A 15,604-nucleotide genomic window follows, 5' to 3' on the forward strand; every position below is an offset into this window, starting at 1 on the left:
AGAAGGACGCAGCAGATTACACTGCGGCTTCAGATGCCCACATCCAAGATGGCCGCACTCAGACAGCGTTTTTAAAAGTAAGATTTTGACTAAAATCCAATACCGTACACCTTGAAAGTCTGAGAATAGCGGTTCTGTAAAGGGCGATGGATTAGTATTATAGGGGTATTTTTCGTTAAAGGTAATGGGGCCGGAACTCCGCTTTAAGTGCTTAATGAACTCAACAAATGAAATAAATACTTGGCATACAGTAATTGTATTAAAAACGCCAATAAACAATTTTTATTATGTGCTTTTTATAAGTTGTGATGGGACCACATGTACATGACATCACATCACCCCAGCAAGGTGATCTGGAACCACTAAAAATTCCCACCTCCCCCTTTTTAACCTTCTGAACTCACAACCCCCCCCCCCCCCCGTGGCATAATCGGTCATTTACAATACCTGGACCATCTGGTCATGATGTGTCTGCTTTGAGTGCCCTGTTATCGCAATGTATATATTATTATTTCCTCCCATAGCATCTCTGGTGGAGCCTGAGTCAGTCGTAGGTTCATGGGACCTACTTGAAGGCACGGCAGGAAGTCTACGTATATGCTTTTTAATGTCACCAAGTCCCTGCTGAGTGCCATGGCACTGCACTCTGGGTGGAATTTAGAACGGAAATGGAGTAGGGAATTAATTATGAATGTGTGATCTTTGCTTTTGTGGATAGTAATAAAACATGTAAAAATTGGTTACCTGTTTTTATACGTATATATATTTAAATAGGTGTATGTGTGTATGTATGTGTGTCTGAATATAAAATTCCCCAAACACTGCGGATCGCTCCATACTCAATAACGTCTCTGTACAATGGAGCTTCTGTAGAAGTTACAGACTGGAATCTTCTCGAAATTCTGACGTCTGCATCTGATGGATGTCCTTATCCCTTCAACCCTTTCAACTTCTCTTGCAGCCCAACTTCTCTTGCAAGTCCAAACACCAAAAAGCGATGGGTTGTCCCATTCGGTGTACAACATGTCCCCCGTTTCGCACTGTCCCACAGTTCCCTTTTTATTTCCGCTAACATGAGGTTCAAACTTCAGCAACTTATCACAAGCAAACCACACGGTCAGACCAAACACAAGTTGAACAGGACAACTTCCTCAGCAGGATACGGGTGCCTCAGTCTGATAGTGTGTGTCCTTTTTTGTAGTTTTTAAGGTTTCTTTTTTTTCGGGATTTTGGGGGGGCGGCGGCTGGTCACGTCTGCTCCCGCTTTTCTCGGTCACACGGCTCCGTTTTCTTGCCGTGGCTTGTGGACGGCAGACTGGGAAGCACTGAGGGATGGTGCCAAGGTGCAGAGGAATCCGGAGAGGAGGGTGAGTCCCAGCCCACCCCAGGCACAGAACATGGACCAGCCATACCCGTGGCTGATGTCTTCGGGTAAACCGTATACCGAGCGCGGGTATCGTGACAGCTCGAAATTGATGCCGGCTACACAGGTACAGAGGGAGATAATGCAGCAAGTTCCTGAAAAGAGAAAACAGAAAGGCAATGATACCTCTTCTTCTTTTTTTTCTTTTTTTTTGTAAAACTATAACTAATGCAAAGTGATTTTTATGTAAACTGAATTTTGATTGGTTGCTATGGTAACTGTATGTAGCACATTATTACATCCCTTAGCACTGCCATATGTTTAAAGGCTTTAAAGATGAAATCTTGGCACAAGAAAAACATGCTGCCTGCAATAATGGTTTCCGCGCATATATGGAATAGACAGCGTTACTTACCTGAGCTACAGTAAGGCTGCATTCACATGTCAGCGTATTGATCGCGGGCAGAATCGCCGCGATCCGTAAATCATTGCAAATTGCGGGACACCTGTGCGTTGCCCGTGATTTGCAATAGCACCCCAAACGCTGTGCGATGTTGCCGCGATTTCCGCCTGCCGAATCGCGGTAACATCGCGCAAAAAAAATTGCGGGACACATTACGCTCCAAAGAAGCTCTTGTACTTTTTTTGGGCGTAATGCCTCCCGCAATTTTTTTTTGCACGATGTTACCGCGATTCGGCAGGCGGAAATCGCGGCAACATCGCACAGCGTTTGGGGTGCTATTGCAAATCACGGGCAACGCACAGGTGTCCCGAGATTTGCAATGATTTCCGTATCGCGGGCGGAATCGCGGCGATTCTGCCCGCAATCAATACGCTGACATGTGAATGCAGCCTAAGTGCCGATATCGCAGCAATCACTGATTGGGTATTCTGACTGCTGCAGGTGCTGAGTGTCAGAATACAGTAGCTGGCATGGGGAGATTTATCCCTCCACACTATTTAGTATGGATAGGGGTATTACCGGTGAGCAATCTCCCCCATGCCAGCTACTGTATTCTGACACTCGGCACCTGCAGCGGTCAGAATACCCAGAATACCCAAACAGTGACTGCAGCTGATTGGCAGTAGTCAATGTTACTACGGCTTTTTTTTTTTTTCTAGCCGGCTTCTATTAATCCACAACCAAAGTTTGTGAACCACTTGCCCTCCAGAAGATTTACCCCCCTTCGTGACCAGGCCATATTTTGCAATACGGCACTGCATTACTTTAACTGACAATTTTGCGGACGTGCGAGACTGTACCCAAATAAAACTGATGTCCTTTTTTTCCTACTAATAGAGCTTTCTTTTGTTGGTATTTGATCACCTCTGCATTTTTTTATTTTTTTACGCTATCAAAAAAAAAAAAACAACCATTTCGAAAATATATATATATATAATTTTTTTTTTTTTTTTTTACTTTCTGCTATAAAACACACCCAAAAAAGAAAAAAATGGGTTTTTGTTCTTATTGTAAAATCCATTTCTCTGAGTTCATCGACGCACACAGCACCCACCCCTTTATGGAGTTCTGATACTTCTAATACTGCTTTCTATTAAACTGATTACCTAGAGCAGAGAAGGGGGGGGGGGGTTTAAATACCAGCTCAGGACGGCCCATGGGCGTAGCCAGGTGTTTTTTTGTTCTGTCTAGTTCTACTCCTGGAGGAGGTAATATAACCCAGTAGTTATGATTTATGGAGTGCTGTGTCCGTCGAACGAAAGAGAAAATCTAATTTCTTCATAAATTTAGGCCAATATGTGTTCTGCTACATATTTATGGTTAAAAAATGTTTTCCAATAAGTGTTTATGGATTGCTTTGTGCAAAAGTTGCATGCCTTCCCTCCTGTCAGAATGGCGATCTGCCTTGTTTACATTTTGCCTCTGTTCGATCGAGTCCGCAGTACCCGCAGCTGGGCTCTCACTGTGTGTGTGATTACAGCAGGAGCGATCCCCCTAACCAGAAGAGCTGGATCCCATGTATATACGTGATCCGGCGCACAGGTGGTGCCCTGCAGCAGCAGTAAAACTGCTATAGGGCGGACCTGAAGTAGTTAAGCTGGGTGGTGTCAGCAGGGCTGTGTATGGCCAGCTTAAGGGCTCTTTCACACGGGCGTTCAGTTTTTTTTGCCCGATCAGGTCCTTTTTTTTTTTTTTGAAACGGACACGGATGACACTTCTGTCATCCGGTGCGTCTGTCCGTTTTTCATCCCATCCATTTGTGGATGAAAAACGGACATAATGTATCTCTATGTAAATACGGATGTCAGCGGATGACACCACTGACATCCGTTTTTGCGTCCGTTCCGTTTTTTGAACGGAAGAAAAAATAGGTTTCTCTTCCGTTCCAAAAAACTGAACTGAAAGGAAAGGACGAAAAACGGATGTCAGCGGATGATCATCCGCTGACATCCGTATTTACATAGAGATACATTATGTCCGTTTTTCATCCGCAAATAGATAGGATGAAAAACGGACATACGGAACGCCCGTGTGAAAGAGCCCTAAGCGCCGGTTCACATAGGAGCGACCTCCGAGATCGCGGTGCGAGCAGCGCGCCGCGACCTCGGAGCGGCCGCCACGGACTTCATAACATTGAAGTCTATGGCGGTCGCCTCCTGGTCGCCCCAAAGAAGCTCCGGACCCTTTTTCTAGGTCGGAGCGACTTGTGTCGCTCCTATTAGAACGGGTCCGCAGCTTTCCTATGGGAGGCGACCTGCGGCGACCTGTGAGGCGACCAGGTCGCCTCACAGGTCGCCCTAGTGTGAACCGGGGCTAAAGCATATCGAAACCAAAAAACAAATCTATATTGCAGCTTATGATTCTTTAAAGTATAACTAAAGGCAAAACTTTTTTTTTTTCTAGTTTGGATAAATGAAAAAGAAAAAAAAAAAGTTTTGCCTAAAGTTCTACTTTAAATATGGTGGCTGCATTCATTTTCTTTATTCGGCATAATCATTTATTTTCACATGATAAAAAATATGACAAATCTTTCCTCTAGTTTGTAGACACGATAACTTTTGTGCAAACCAATCAAAATACACTTATTGGGATTTTTTATAATCAAAAATATGTAGCAGAATACAAATTGGCCTAAAATTATGAAAAAAAATTCGCTTTTTATTTTTTTTTATTGGGAATGTTATATAGCAGAAAGTAAAAAATTCAATAGTTTTTTTTTTTTTTTTCAGAATTATCACTCTTTTTTTGTTTATAGTGCAAAAAATAAAAATCACAAAAAAATAAAAATCGCAGGGGTCATCAAATACCCCCAAAAGAAAGCTCTATTTCTGGGAAAAAAAGGACATAAATTATTAGGGTACAGCGTCGCACGACCGCGCAACTTTCAGTTAAAATAACGCAGTGCTGTATCGCAAAAAAATGGCCTGGTCATTAGGGGGTAAATCCTTCCTGTCCAGAAGTGGGTAAAAGTATAAAGACAACATTTTTTTGGGGGGGTTTCGGATAGAGTGGAGTGAGATTAGAGCCCTTGTCAGTATTTATTGCTGTCTGTGCCTCTATTAGGGAGACCCCCCCCTCTCTCTATTTGTCCTGTTTACCATTATCAATAAAAGTGTAGCACCCTTCAGGTAGGAGCTAGGTAAATGCATAATGGGCCTTGTCTGCCTAACAGCAGGGCCATGATTTCTTTTTGGTCAGGGTGTCATGGCTCTCAGGTGTGTCTGCTGAGGGGGGAGTCTCCCCACTGGCCATGTGAGAGGTTTCTCATAGGGCAGTGGAGGAAACCCAATCAAGGACACATTCAGGCTTGTAACTACCCCAGAAGGCAGATTGTGCTGCAGAGGATTCTGGGAGTGGGTATAAGTTTGAGGGGAGTGCATGATTCAGCGTCTTTGGCGGGAGCAGAGTGTCAGAGGGGACCACTCCGGAGAAGGTTCTGGGATCCAAGAGTCAGCTAGCTGTAAAGAGGGTGCCTAGTCGGGGGACCCTGAAGTATTAGAGGGGGTACCTGCAGTTTGGGCCCTGAAGAATCATTGTACAGTGTGGAGTGTACCAGTTGAGAGTTGCAGCGGCACAGGAATTTACAAGGAGCTACCTCAAGCCAGCGCAGGGCTGGAGGGAGCTACTCAGTGACTTAAGCCTCGTACACACGCAACGATTGTTGGCCGTGAATTTTCGGCCAACGTCCGATCGGCCGATTTTCGGCTTGTTAGTATGATGATTTCGACAACCGACTACGACTTTTCGGCCGAATAAAATCTGGTGTGCAGGCTATAAAATTTTTCTTGGCCGTCACCACAACGTCCGATTGTTCGTCAGTTAGTACAGATTTCGGCAGACAAAAATCAGATGAGCAAGACTGGGCATGCTCAGAGAAGAAAAAACACACGGAAAGTAAACCAACACATGACATCACTTCTGAAGTTGGTTTTTGTTGGCCAACAAAAGTACAGTGCAAGTCTAGAGCACATTTCAACCAACACAACAACACTGGACAAAAGACGGCCGATCGGTCGGCCGATAATCGTTGCGTGTGTACGAGGCATTAAGCAAAGCAGTGTCAGGAGTCAAGTGTTTTACAGTCCTGGATCTTCTGCATTAAAGTCGAGGTTCCAGCACAGTTTTCAGTGTTACAGTATATCCAAGCGTCAGGAAGCATTGGCTAGCATCGAGACAGCGCTAGGCGGCATTTTTGCTAGAAGAGTCCCAAAATTGTACCTAGTTGAGGAGTATCCCACTCATTCCCTTCTCCTATCCCCAAAATATAATAAAACACACAAACCAAAGATACCGGAATTGTCATTGTCTCAGTTCTCACACCTGGAGATACAGCTCAAATGTGCTGGGAGTGTTAACAATGGCAGACCCACCTCAGGCCCAATGCCTGGAAAACCTGCTACAAAAGTAAAAGTAAATCACAACATTTCGGGTTGTCCCCAGAAAAGTAATAGAAGGGAAATCTTCCAATGAGGACACTGGTTCTAGTGACCTGGGGGTCCCCAAGGGATTCCCTTAATTTGCAGGGATTTCCGCCCACTTCCTGTTTGGCTATGAGACAGGAAGTGAAGGGAAATCCCTGCAATGGGACACAGATGATGAAAAAAAAAACTGACAGGGGTTATAACCCTCCATGACTCTATTCAAAAATGAAAAAAAAGTTTTGCCTATAGTTCTTCTATAAGGCTAGAGCTATACAGGAGATTTTTAGTAGCCTAATTATGCCAGTAAAAATCGCTAGCGATAGATCACTACACAGCTGGAAGAAATGGGCCTCTATAGAGTAAGCTACAGAAGCATGTAATAACATTGAGTAGTGATCAATCAAACACAATTGGAGCATTGTGCGATCACAGAAGAGTCATCGCTGCTACATAATACATTTGTAGTTTACACTTTAGGGAGCCATTTTTGTTCGATCTGTGAAGCTACTCTTCGTTACTCTTACAAATGATTCGCTAGTGATTTTGTAAGCGATATTGATTTACCAAAAATTCTTCTATTTAGCTTGGGCCTAACAGTCCATTTTTTTTTTTGCAGGGACCACTGCTGGGTGACCACTTTTCACATTCCCTTACCTTTGCACTCTGTTAGTCTAGTCCCCAACACACACCCTTCAAAGCTTAAGTGACTGTAAAGGAAAGAGTTGGACCTGGATGGTTTTACCCCCTTAATAACCAGGCCATTTTTTTGCGATACGGCACTGTTACTTTAACTGACAATTGCACGGTCATGCGACGCTGTACCCAAATAAAATTGATGTGCTTTTTTTCCCACAAATAGAGCTTTTTTTTTGGTGGTATTTGATCACCTCTGCGGTTTTTATTTTTTGCAATATAAACAAAAAAAGAGTGACAATTCTATTTTTTACTTTCTGCTATAAAACATAGCCAATAAAAAAAAAATAAAAAATCTGAGAAATGGATTTTACAGAAAATCCAATTGTCTCTTTCGTTCATTGATGGACACAGCACCCACCCCTCTGTGGAGTTATTATTCTCCTGACACTGCTTGTAACAAAACTGAGTGGCTATAGCAGAGAGAGGGAGTATACCCCCTGGGACTGCTCATTGGTGTAGCCAGAAATATTTTCTGCCTAGTGTCCTACTCCTGTAGGGGGCAGTATAACCCAATGGATATGAATACCAGGAGCTGTGTCTGTCAAAAGTCAGAGAAATGGATTTTACTAAGTCAAAAATCCAATTTTTCTTCAATCTCTTACGTGAAGCACCCATATTTCTTTGGGTAACTAAACACCATGCGATCCATGCTTCCCAGTATCGCGTGAGAGCAGCCGTTTTATATTCAGGGCAAGCACAGGTACTTTTAACTTAAAATAACATGATTTAGTAATTTTAACATGTACTCCAGAGCCACCAGGACACTTCTTGTGCCCCCTTAAATGGGCACTGGACAACCCTGAAGACGATTTGTCCAATGATCCAGACACAGTTTGATTGCTCAGAGTTCCAAGACATTGATCGGTAATCTGGACTCTTCCAGCATCCAGATCCCCTGAGCAGAATGCTTGCCGTGGATGCCTCCCCAGCCGGCATCCGTGGTGACCACTGTACAATACTAGGGGAGGAAGGATTTTCCCAGCTGAAGCGGCGGAGAACGAAGCCACCATCAGCTGGATCTGATTGTCCAGAAACTGCGGAGTCTTGTCGCATTTGGCCAGAATGTCCCTTGCAGGGAGCTCGTATGGAACTGTGCAATTGGAACCCCCTCGAAGGTAGACACAATCAAGTCCAGCACCCGCATGCAAGTCTGGAGGGACAACCATCTGTTGGACAGCAGGAGGCGAATTGCAGCCTGCAATGTCTGGAGTTTGTCAAGAGGAAGGAGCACTCTGGCTGAAGCCGAGTCCAGAGTCAGGCCCAGATAGTCCAGCTTCGTGGCCAGAGCAGCCTTCTGAAAATTCAGAATCCAGCCAAACTCCCACAGAGTTCATATTGTGATCTCCAGGTTTTCCACCAGAGCAGAGGGGGCCTCTGCTCACAGAAGGAGATTGTCAAAGTAGCAAAGTACCATGATCCCCTGTTGGGGTAGCAAAGCTAGCCCCGGGCTAACACTTTTGTGAAGACCCGAGGAGCAGAGGAGAGACCAAAGGGTAACACCACAAACTGATAATGCTCCTCTCCCACAGCAAATCGGAGAAAACGCTGGTGACTGGCACATATTGGAATGTGAAGGTAGGCATCCTTGATATCGATAGAGGCGAGGAAATCTCCCCGACGCAGGGATGCCACCACCCTTCGAATGGATTCCATTCTAAACTTCTCTACCAGCACAAAGAAGTTGAGCGCCTCGAGGTCCAGTATTGGACGCCCTTTTCCTTTCTTCCTGGAGACTGTCCTGGGTCCAACTTCAGAAGTTTTCATGTTTTTTACTTAAACCGGTTCACAGTCACCCCTTGAAGGAACAGGTCTTGTACCGCCCCAAACAGACCCTGTAAGCGGTCTGGGCACAGGCGCAAGTTGGAAGGAAAAAAACCTTGCCAGGGCGAAACTTGATCTTGTAGCCGGTCTGAATGAGTTAGTGGACCCATTTGCCTTGCACCAGGGAAGTCCACGGATCCAGAAACCAGCGAAGACATCCCCCCACCCCCCATATGGGTGAGGGGGTACCTTCATGCTGAAGGAGCCTTGTCCACTGGTCTGGAGAAGCCCAATTTTGGCTTGCCAGACCAGGTTCGTTTGCATCCTCCTGAAGAGGCCCCAAAAGGCTTTGAGCCCTTGTCAGTTGACCCTGAGAGACGAAAAAATGTCTTATGAGCTAAGAAGGAAGGCCCACATCTGAGACGAGGTTCCTTGCCCTTGGTAGCCTGCAGAAGAAAAGTCCTTTAATGATGTCATCCAGGGTAGCTTTTTTTGAAGTCTGATCTGCAGACCAGCACTTGAGCCAAAAGACACGCCAAAGGACGACTGCCAAAACAGACAGACGTCAGGGGAGCCGCATCCAAAGAGGCATCACAGATAAACTGCAGCCTCTGGACCAGCTGGTCCACCAGCTCGGCAAAGGCAGGGGGGAGCTGTTCCCCCTCCGTGTCACTGCGTAAGAGCTAAGCCCACTCGTTCAGAGTTTGCGACACTAGGGCAATGGTAAATACATATTGTGGGCCACAGCCTCCGCTTTCCAGTCAGCTGGATCCTTAAAGGCCAGGGACTCTTCAACCGGAGTCACGGTTTCCTTCTGGAAACCGGAGGGTCCACCACCGGTGGCTTGTCCACTTCTCAAGGGACTCCTTATAGGAATAATGCCTAGTAAAGCGTTTAGGAACCCCACGGGGACGCTTTGGTTGTCCCCACTCTTTAGCGACAATTCTGTCAAAATAGGCAGGGAAAGGAAACAACTTTGCCACCCTGGATGGCTTGTGAATGCCAAAGGGTACCTGCACATCTCTAGCTGCGTCCTCCATCTTTAGGGTCTTACGCACAGATACAATCAGTGCATCCACCAGCGCCTTTTTGTGCGAGGTCGCAGACGTGGAGGAATCATCCTCACTATCAGAGGATTCCAGGCGAGTGGTTGGAGACCCAGCAGGGTGTGTCACGTCCACGGTGGCCGAATCAGATACAATATCTGATGAGACAGATGAGGGAGGGGAAGGCAGAGGGTGCTTTTTGCTAGCCCATCCCCCGAAAGCCACCTCCACCCAGGACACAAGGGACTCCAGGACCGCTGTCAGTGCATGGATGGATGGTTGGGACCCAGAAGGACCTGCAGCCTCAGAGAGGGGATCAGGTGGGGAAATGTGCTCCAAATACTCCATGAGTCACCAGGGACAACCCCCACCGTGCTGACAGCACCACCTGGTCGCCAGGCACAAAGCACCAAGCGATCCTCAGCAGAGAGGGAGAGGGCCCCACCAGACTCACCCTCCGCAGAAACAAGTGCCTGCAGCCACCAGGATAATGCACTACAAATGCAGCAATCAGGAAATAAAATGATCCAAGAGTCAGCACCAGGGGATGAGGAGGGGCTCCCACTGCCGAAATCGCCGCCGCTATTTTCAATGGCAAACCATAGCAAAATGGCCGCTGGACTACACAAACATGGCTGCCGTGAATAGAAATAAACGGGTTACAACAAAATGGCAGGCAATGAGGCATACAGGGACCCAGGAGGGAGACCAGGCCTCAAGGACAGATCCAGGCAAGATGGGGGGCCCTGGCAGGAGCCCCCACCAGGTACAACCCCCCCTGCACAGTTGATCGTTCGGTCGCCGGTGGCGCACCCCCCCTGCCCCCATCACTAGTAAGTGCCCTGCCCCCACCCCAAGAACAGTGGCTGGACCACCCAAACAGCCCCAGCTTATGTGGAGGGGAGGGGGGGCAGGTGAGGGACTCAGCAAGGGGGTGGAAGGGGAACCGGGGGGTTTGGCCATCGCAAGGAGGGGCCCACATCGACCCCAAAACCCTCCAGGGGGAGAAGGGGGACAGCTACTCACCATATGAGGAACCAGGTGGGCACCGCTCCATACAGAACCCCTCTCCATCCAAATGGGGGGCTGTCAGCCAGGAGGAATGCTGCAACTTGGGCCGAGACCCCGGTCGTATGCGACCTCGCGAGTTTTCAGACAGAGAGATCCAGTCTGGTAGATGTGCAGTGAGGGAAGAGACCACAAAAGGTATGCAGCATTAAAAGCAGAAAACGGAGCCTGAATAATAAACACCTACGGTTGCTCTGTGTTAATATACTGTCTACATGTGTGCACAGGGCACACAACTGGGAGCGTGTTATGTGCATGGTAACACATGCCCACTGGTGTGGAAGAGCCCTTAGTGGCCACTAAAGCAGTCTCAGTGAAAAATGGCAGTTAGCAAGCCCAATACTAGGCCCCAGTATCACAGTGAAATCAAATCAGAGAGGCGCCCACTACAAGGGTTCTGATTATTATGTAAAAAAAAAAGCAGCAACACTTTTAAAAGAGTAAAATTCAGGGGCGCTTTAATTATATGCACATAGTGGTTAGATTATGTACATCAAAATTATATTTTAATGATCTTTAAAATAAAATAAAGAAAAAATAAGATTATGTAAAAAGGTCACATTTTTGCCCCCCAGCGACACTGCTGGAAGAATAGGTGGAGAGCGAAGTGGCTCTTCCTGGCCATTACACAGACCTACGCCTATCATTAACCACTTGCCGACTGCCGCACGTCGCTAGCCTGTGAGGGTCTAGGGAGCAAGCGCGCGTTAACGGACCCCCCCCCCCCCGCGCGTGTGACCAGCGGACCCGATGTCCGCCGGTCACTCGGCGATCGTCGGTGCAGAGGGAGAAAGGCAGACGGCTGATGTAAACAAGCCGCCTGTCATTCTCCCCTGTGTAGAAACAGTGATCATACAGTTCTACTATGTAGGACCGTTGATCAGGGGCGTAACTACAGGGGTTGCGATTGCAACCGGGCCCAATGCTCCAGGGGACCCGACATTGGATAGGAGGGGAGGCGGGGGCAGCATGTAGAGAAATCATTGTCCTCCTTTTACCTCCTGTAGCTGCAGAAAGAAAATGGAGGAGATTGGATCCTCTGTATGCTGCCCCCGCCACTCCTCCTATCCAGTTCACTTGTGTTCTGCTGTCTCTGGGCCCCTGTGTGCTCCCCTGGTCCCCCCAACCCCCACCCCACTGTGATCCCTCCCCTTTCATGCCGGCTGCTGCAGGGGATGTGTAACAATAGAGAACCAGGAGGGGGTCGGTAAATATGTAATTTACCAACTCCTTGCTTCTCTAAATGTACAGAGTCATAGTCAGTGACATTGTAAAAAAATAAAATAAAATGATAAAAAATAATACAATTAAAATACCAAAAAATAAAAAACTACTGACACCAGTGGGTGAACTTCCAAGGTCACACTTGCAACTGGGCCCTGGCATTCCACCACCGTGGGGAGGCCCCAAGATGGCAGGAAGGGGGCCCACTGCAAAACTTGTGAAAGGGACCCGCTGTGGGACCGCAATAAAGGGCCCCGCAAGCGGAGTAAAGGGCCCCAGGATCAGTGGGAAGAGCCCTGGGCTTAAAGGGAAGGGCCCCGGCCAGGGGTCCGGGGGGGCCCTTCATGGTTTCTTGCACCGGGGCCCTGAAGGTTCTAGTTATGCCTCTGCCGTTGATCACTGTTCCTACACCTCAAACCAAAGCCAATCACAGTTAGAATCACGCCCCTAGGGACACACATAACCCCTCCCTCTCAAAAAAGTTAACCCCTTCACTGCCAGTGTAATTTTACAGTAACAATGCATATGTATAGCACTGATTACTGTAGAAATGCCACTGGTAACCCCAAAAGTGTCAAAAATGTCAGTCAAGGGTCCGATCTGTCCGCTACAATGTCGCAGTCCCGCAAAAAAAAAAAGAAATCGCAGATCGCCGCCATTACTCGTTAAAAAAAAAACAATAAAAATTACAAAAATCTTTCCCTTAGTTAGTAAACGCAATAACTTTTGCGCAAACCAATCAAAATACGCTTTTTGCGATTTTTTTTTTACCAAACATATGTAGCAGAAAACAAATTGGCCAAAAATGTTAAAAAATTTAGATTTTTACATTTTTTGGGGGGGAATTTCGTATAAAAAAATTTGAAAAATATTGTTATTTTTTGCAAAATTTACGCTCTTTTTTTGTTTATAGCGCAAAAAGTAAAAATCGCACAGGTGATCAAATACCACCAAAAGAAAGCTCTGCTTGTGGGAAAAAAAGGACGTCAAATTCGTTTAGGTACAGCGTCGCACGACCGTGCAATTGTCCGTTAAAGTCACGCAGTAAAAAAAAAAATTGCAAAAAACCTCCTGGTCAGGAAGGGGGTAAAATCTTCCGTGGCTTAAGTGGTTAAAAGTGTAAAATTCAGGTGCGCTTTAATTATATGCACTTAGTGGTTAGATTATGTACATCAAAATGATCTTTTAATGATCTTTAAAATAAAATAAAGAAAAAATAAGATTATGTAAGAAGGTCACATTTTTGCCCCCCCAGCGACACTGCTGGAAGAATAGGTGGAGAGCGAAGTGGCTCTTCCCGGCCATTACACAGACCTACGCCTATCATTAATATATCTGTAAACACTTTTTTTAAAGGCAAATGGCTGACTGCTCAATTAAAATACAGGTCATTAAAATGTTTTATCTGCTAAATGATTTGCATACTGATATTCCCCAACCTGTCCAGATTCCTGCAGACTTTTCACAAATTTCAGGTCATACACTGGGACCCCGCTGTTCCCCCCACTTTGTTCTATTAATTTCAGAATTGACCTGATTTGTACCCTTTTCCCTGACCTCTAATTTGCCACCAATCATTATCTGGATCTCAAGACTTCCTTGGCAGCATCCACTGTTGCCTTGAGAACAGAGAATTCAGGCAGTGTTGGGCTTGAAGGAGGTGTTAGACTTTCCAGAGCCGTGTGTATGTATGGTGGTAGAGGGGGCTGAAGTGAAAACCAAGACATTTGGCAGGCTGATCTGCAGTATTACTACCAGACACATGACTTTGTGGATGAGTTTTCTAATTGCATGTCATTCCTTCCTATATGTTTTTAAAGTTCCTTTCTCTATAACAGCCATTCTCAACCAGGGTTCCATGAAACCCCAGGCTTCCTCTAGAGCAGGGGTCTTCAAACTATGGCCCCCCAGTTGTTCGGGAACTACAATTCCCATCATGCCTAGTCATGTCTGTGAATGTCAGAGTTTTACAATGCCTCATGGGATGTGTAGTTCCGCAACAGCTGGAGGGCCGTAGTTTGAGGATCTCTGCTCCAGAGGTTGCTAGGGGTTCATTGAGATGTGGCTCCTTGACTTCCCATTTGATGGTGTCTGCATCGTTTCAAAGCCAATTCCATTTGGAAGAGTCAGCAGCACGACTCCAATGATCTTTCTCTATCTGTAAGGGTGGAATTCTGACCATCACTTTGGAGGGGAGAATTCTTCCAACTGGTCACCACTGTATGAAATTTTTTTCCCACAAATTCCCAATTAATTGGTTTTTGTCAAGGGTTTCCCCGAGAACTGAAAACTCTTTCAATGACTCCTCTGGGACCAAAAGGTTGAGAAAGACTGATCTATACCATTAATTCTGCCAGAACGGTAGATGTGTGCACATGCAGTGCCAAGTGACAGGTTCACCTAAAACAGACCATGCAAGGCCCACTTATGATTTACAATACTCCTTACAATCTGGCCATACAGTCACTGTAAATCAACTTTAGATTTACCAATACTGATAATACAGTGGCCTCCAAACTGTGGCCTGAGGGCGGGATGCAGCCCTTTGTTTGCCTTTATCTGGCCCTTGAGGCACTGTTTCTCCCACTGACATTGGCAATGGGACATAATTCCCCCCCACTGCCACCAACGATGGGGCACTATTCCTCCCACTGACACCAATGATGGGGCACTATTGCTCCCACTGACACCAACGATGGGGCACTATTGCTCCCACTGACACCAACGATGGGGCAGTATTCCTCCCACTGACACCAACGATGAGGCACTATTCATCCCACTGACACCAACGATGGGGCACTATTCCCCCCCGGCACCAACAATGGGGCACTATTCCACTGACACCAACAATGAGGCACTATTTCCCCCACTGACACCAACAATGGGGCACTATTCATCCCACTGACACCAACAATGAGGCACTATTCCCCCCCCCCCCGGCACCAATGATGGGGCACTATTCGCCCCCACTGGCACCAATGATGGGGCACTATTCCCCCCCCCGCCACCAAGATGGGGCACTATTCCCCCCTGCTGACACCAAGATGGGGCACTATTCCCCCCTGCTGACACCAGCGATGGGGCACTATTCCCCCCTGCTGACACCAGCGATGGGGCACTATTCCCCCCGCTGACACCAGCGATGGGGCACTATTCCCCCCGCTGACACCAATGATGGGGCACTATTCCCCCCACTGACAGCAATGATGGGGCACTATTCCCCCCACTGACACCAACGATGGGCACTATTCCCCCCACTGACACCAACGATGGGCACTATTCCCCCCGCTGACACCAACGATGGGGCACTATTCCCCGCTGCTGACACCAGCGATGGGGCACTATTCCCCGCTGCTGACACCAGCGATGGGGCACTATTCCCCCCTGCTGACACCAATGATGGGGCACTATTCCCCCCACTGACAGCAATGATGGGGCACTATTCCCCCACTGACACCAACGATGGGCACTATTCCCCCCACTGACACCAACGATGGGGCACTATTCCCCCCGCTGACAACAACGATGGGGCACTATTCCCCCCGCTGACACCAACAATGGG

The 15,604-nt window shown here is 47.0% G+C and overlaps 1 protein-coding gene across 1 annotated transcript in view; it reads right to left on the minus strand.

Moving 5' to 3' along the window:
- Nucleotides 1–254: 254 nt before the first annotated feature.
- Nucleotides 255–15,604, minus strand: part of LOC309565028 (transmembrane protein 178B) — a 115,202-nt gene continuing 99,852 nt past the window's right edge. The window contains exon 4 of the mRNA XM_082269763.1: nucleotides 255–1,518. Within this exon, the coding sequence (XP_082125889.1) occupies nucleotides 1,274–1,518 (245 nt within the window). The 3' untranslated portion in view covers nucleotides 255–1,273. The remainder of the gene's footprint in view (nucleotides 1,519–15,604) is intronic.

The sequence above is a fragment of the Pelophylax lessonae genome, assembly GCF_965119305.1.
Source record: "Pelophylax lessonae genome assembly, chromosome: 10".
In the NCBI taxonomy this organism is placed as follows: domain Eukaryota; kingdom Metazoa; phylum Chordata; class Amphibia; order Anura; family Ranidae; genus Pelophylax; species Pelophylax lessonae.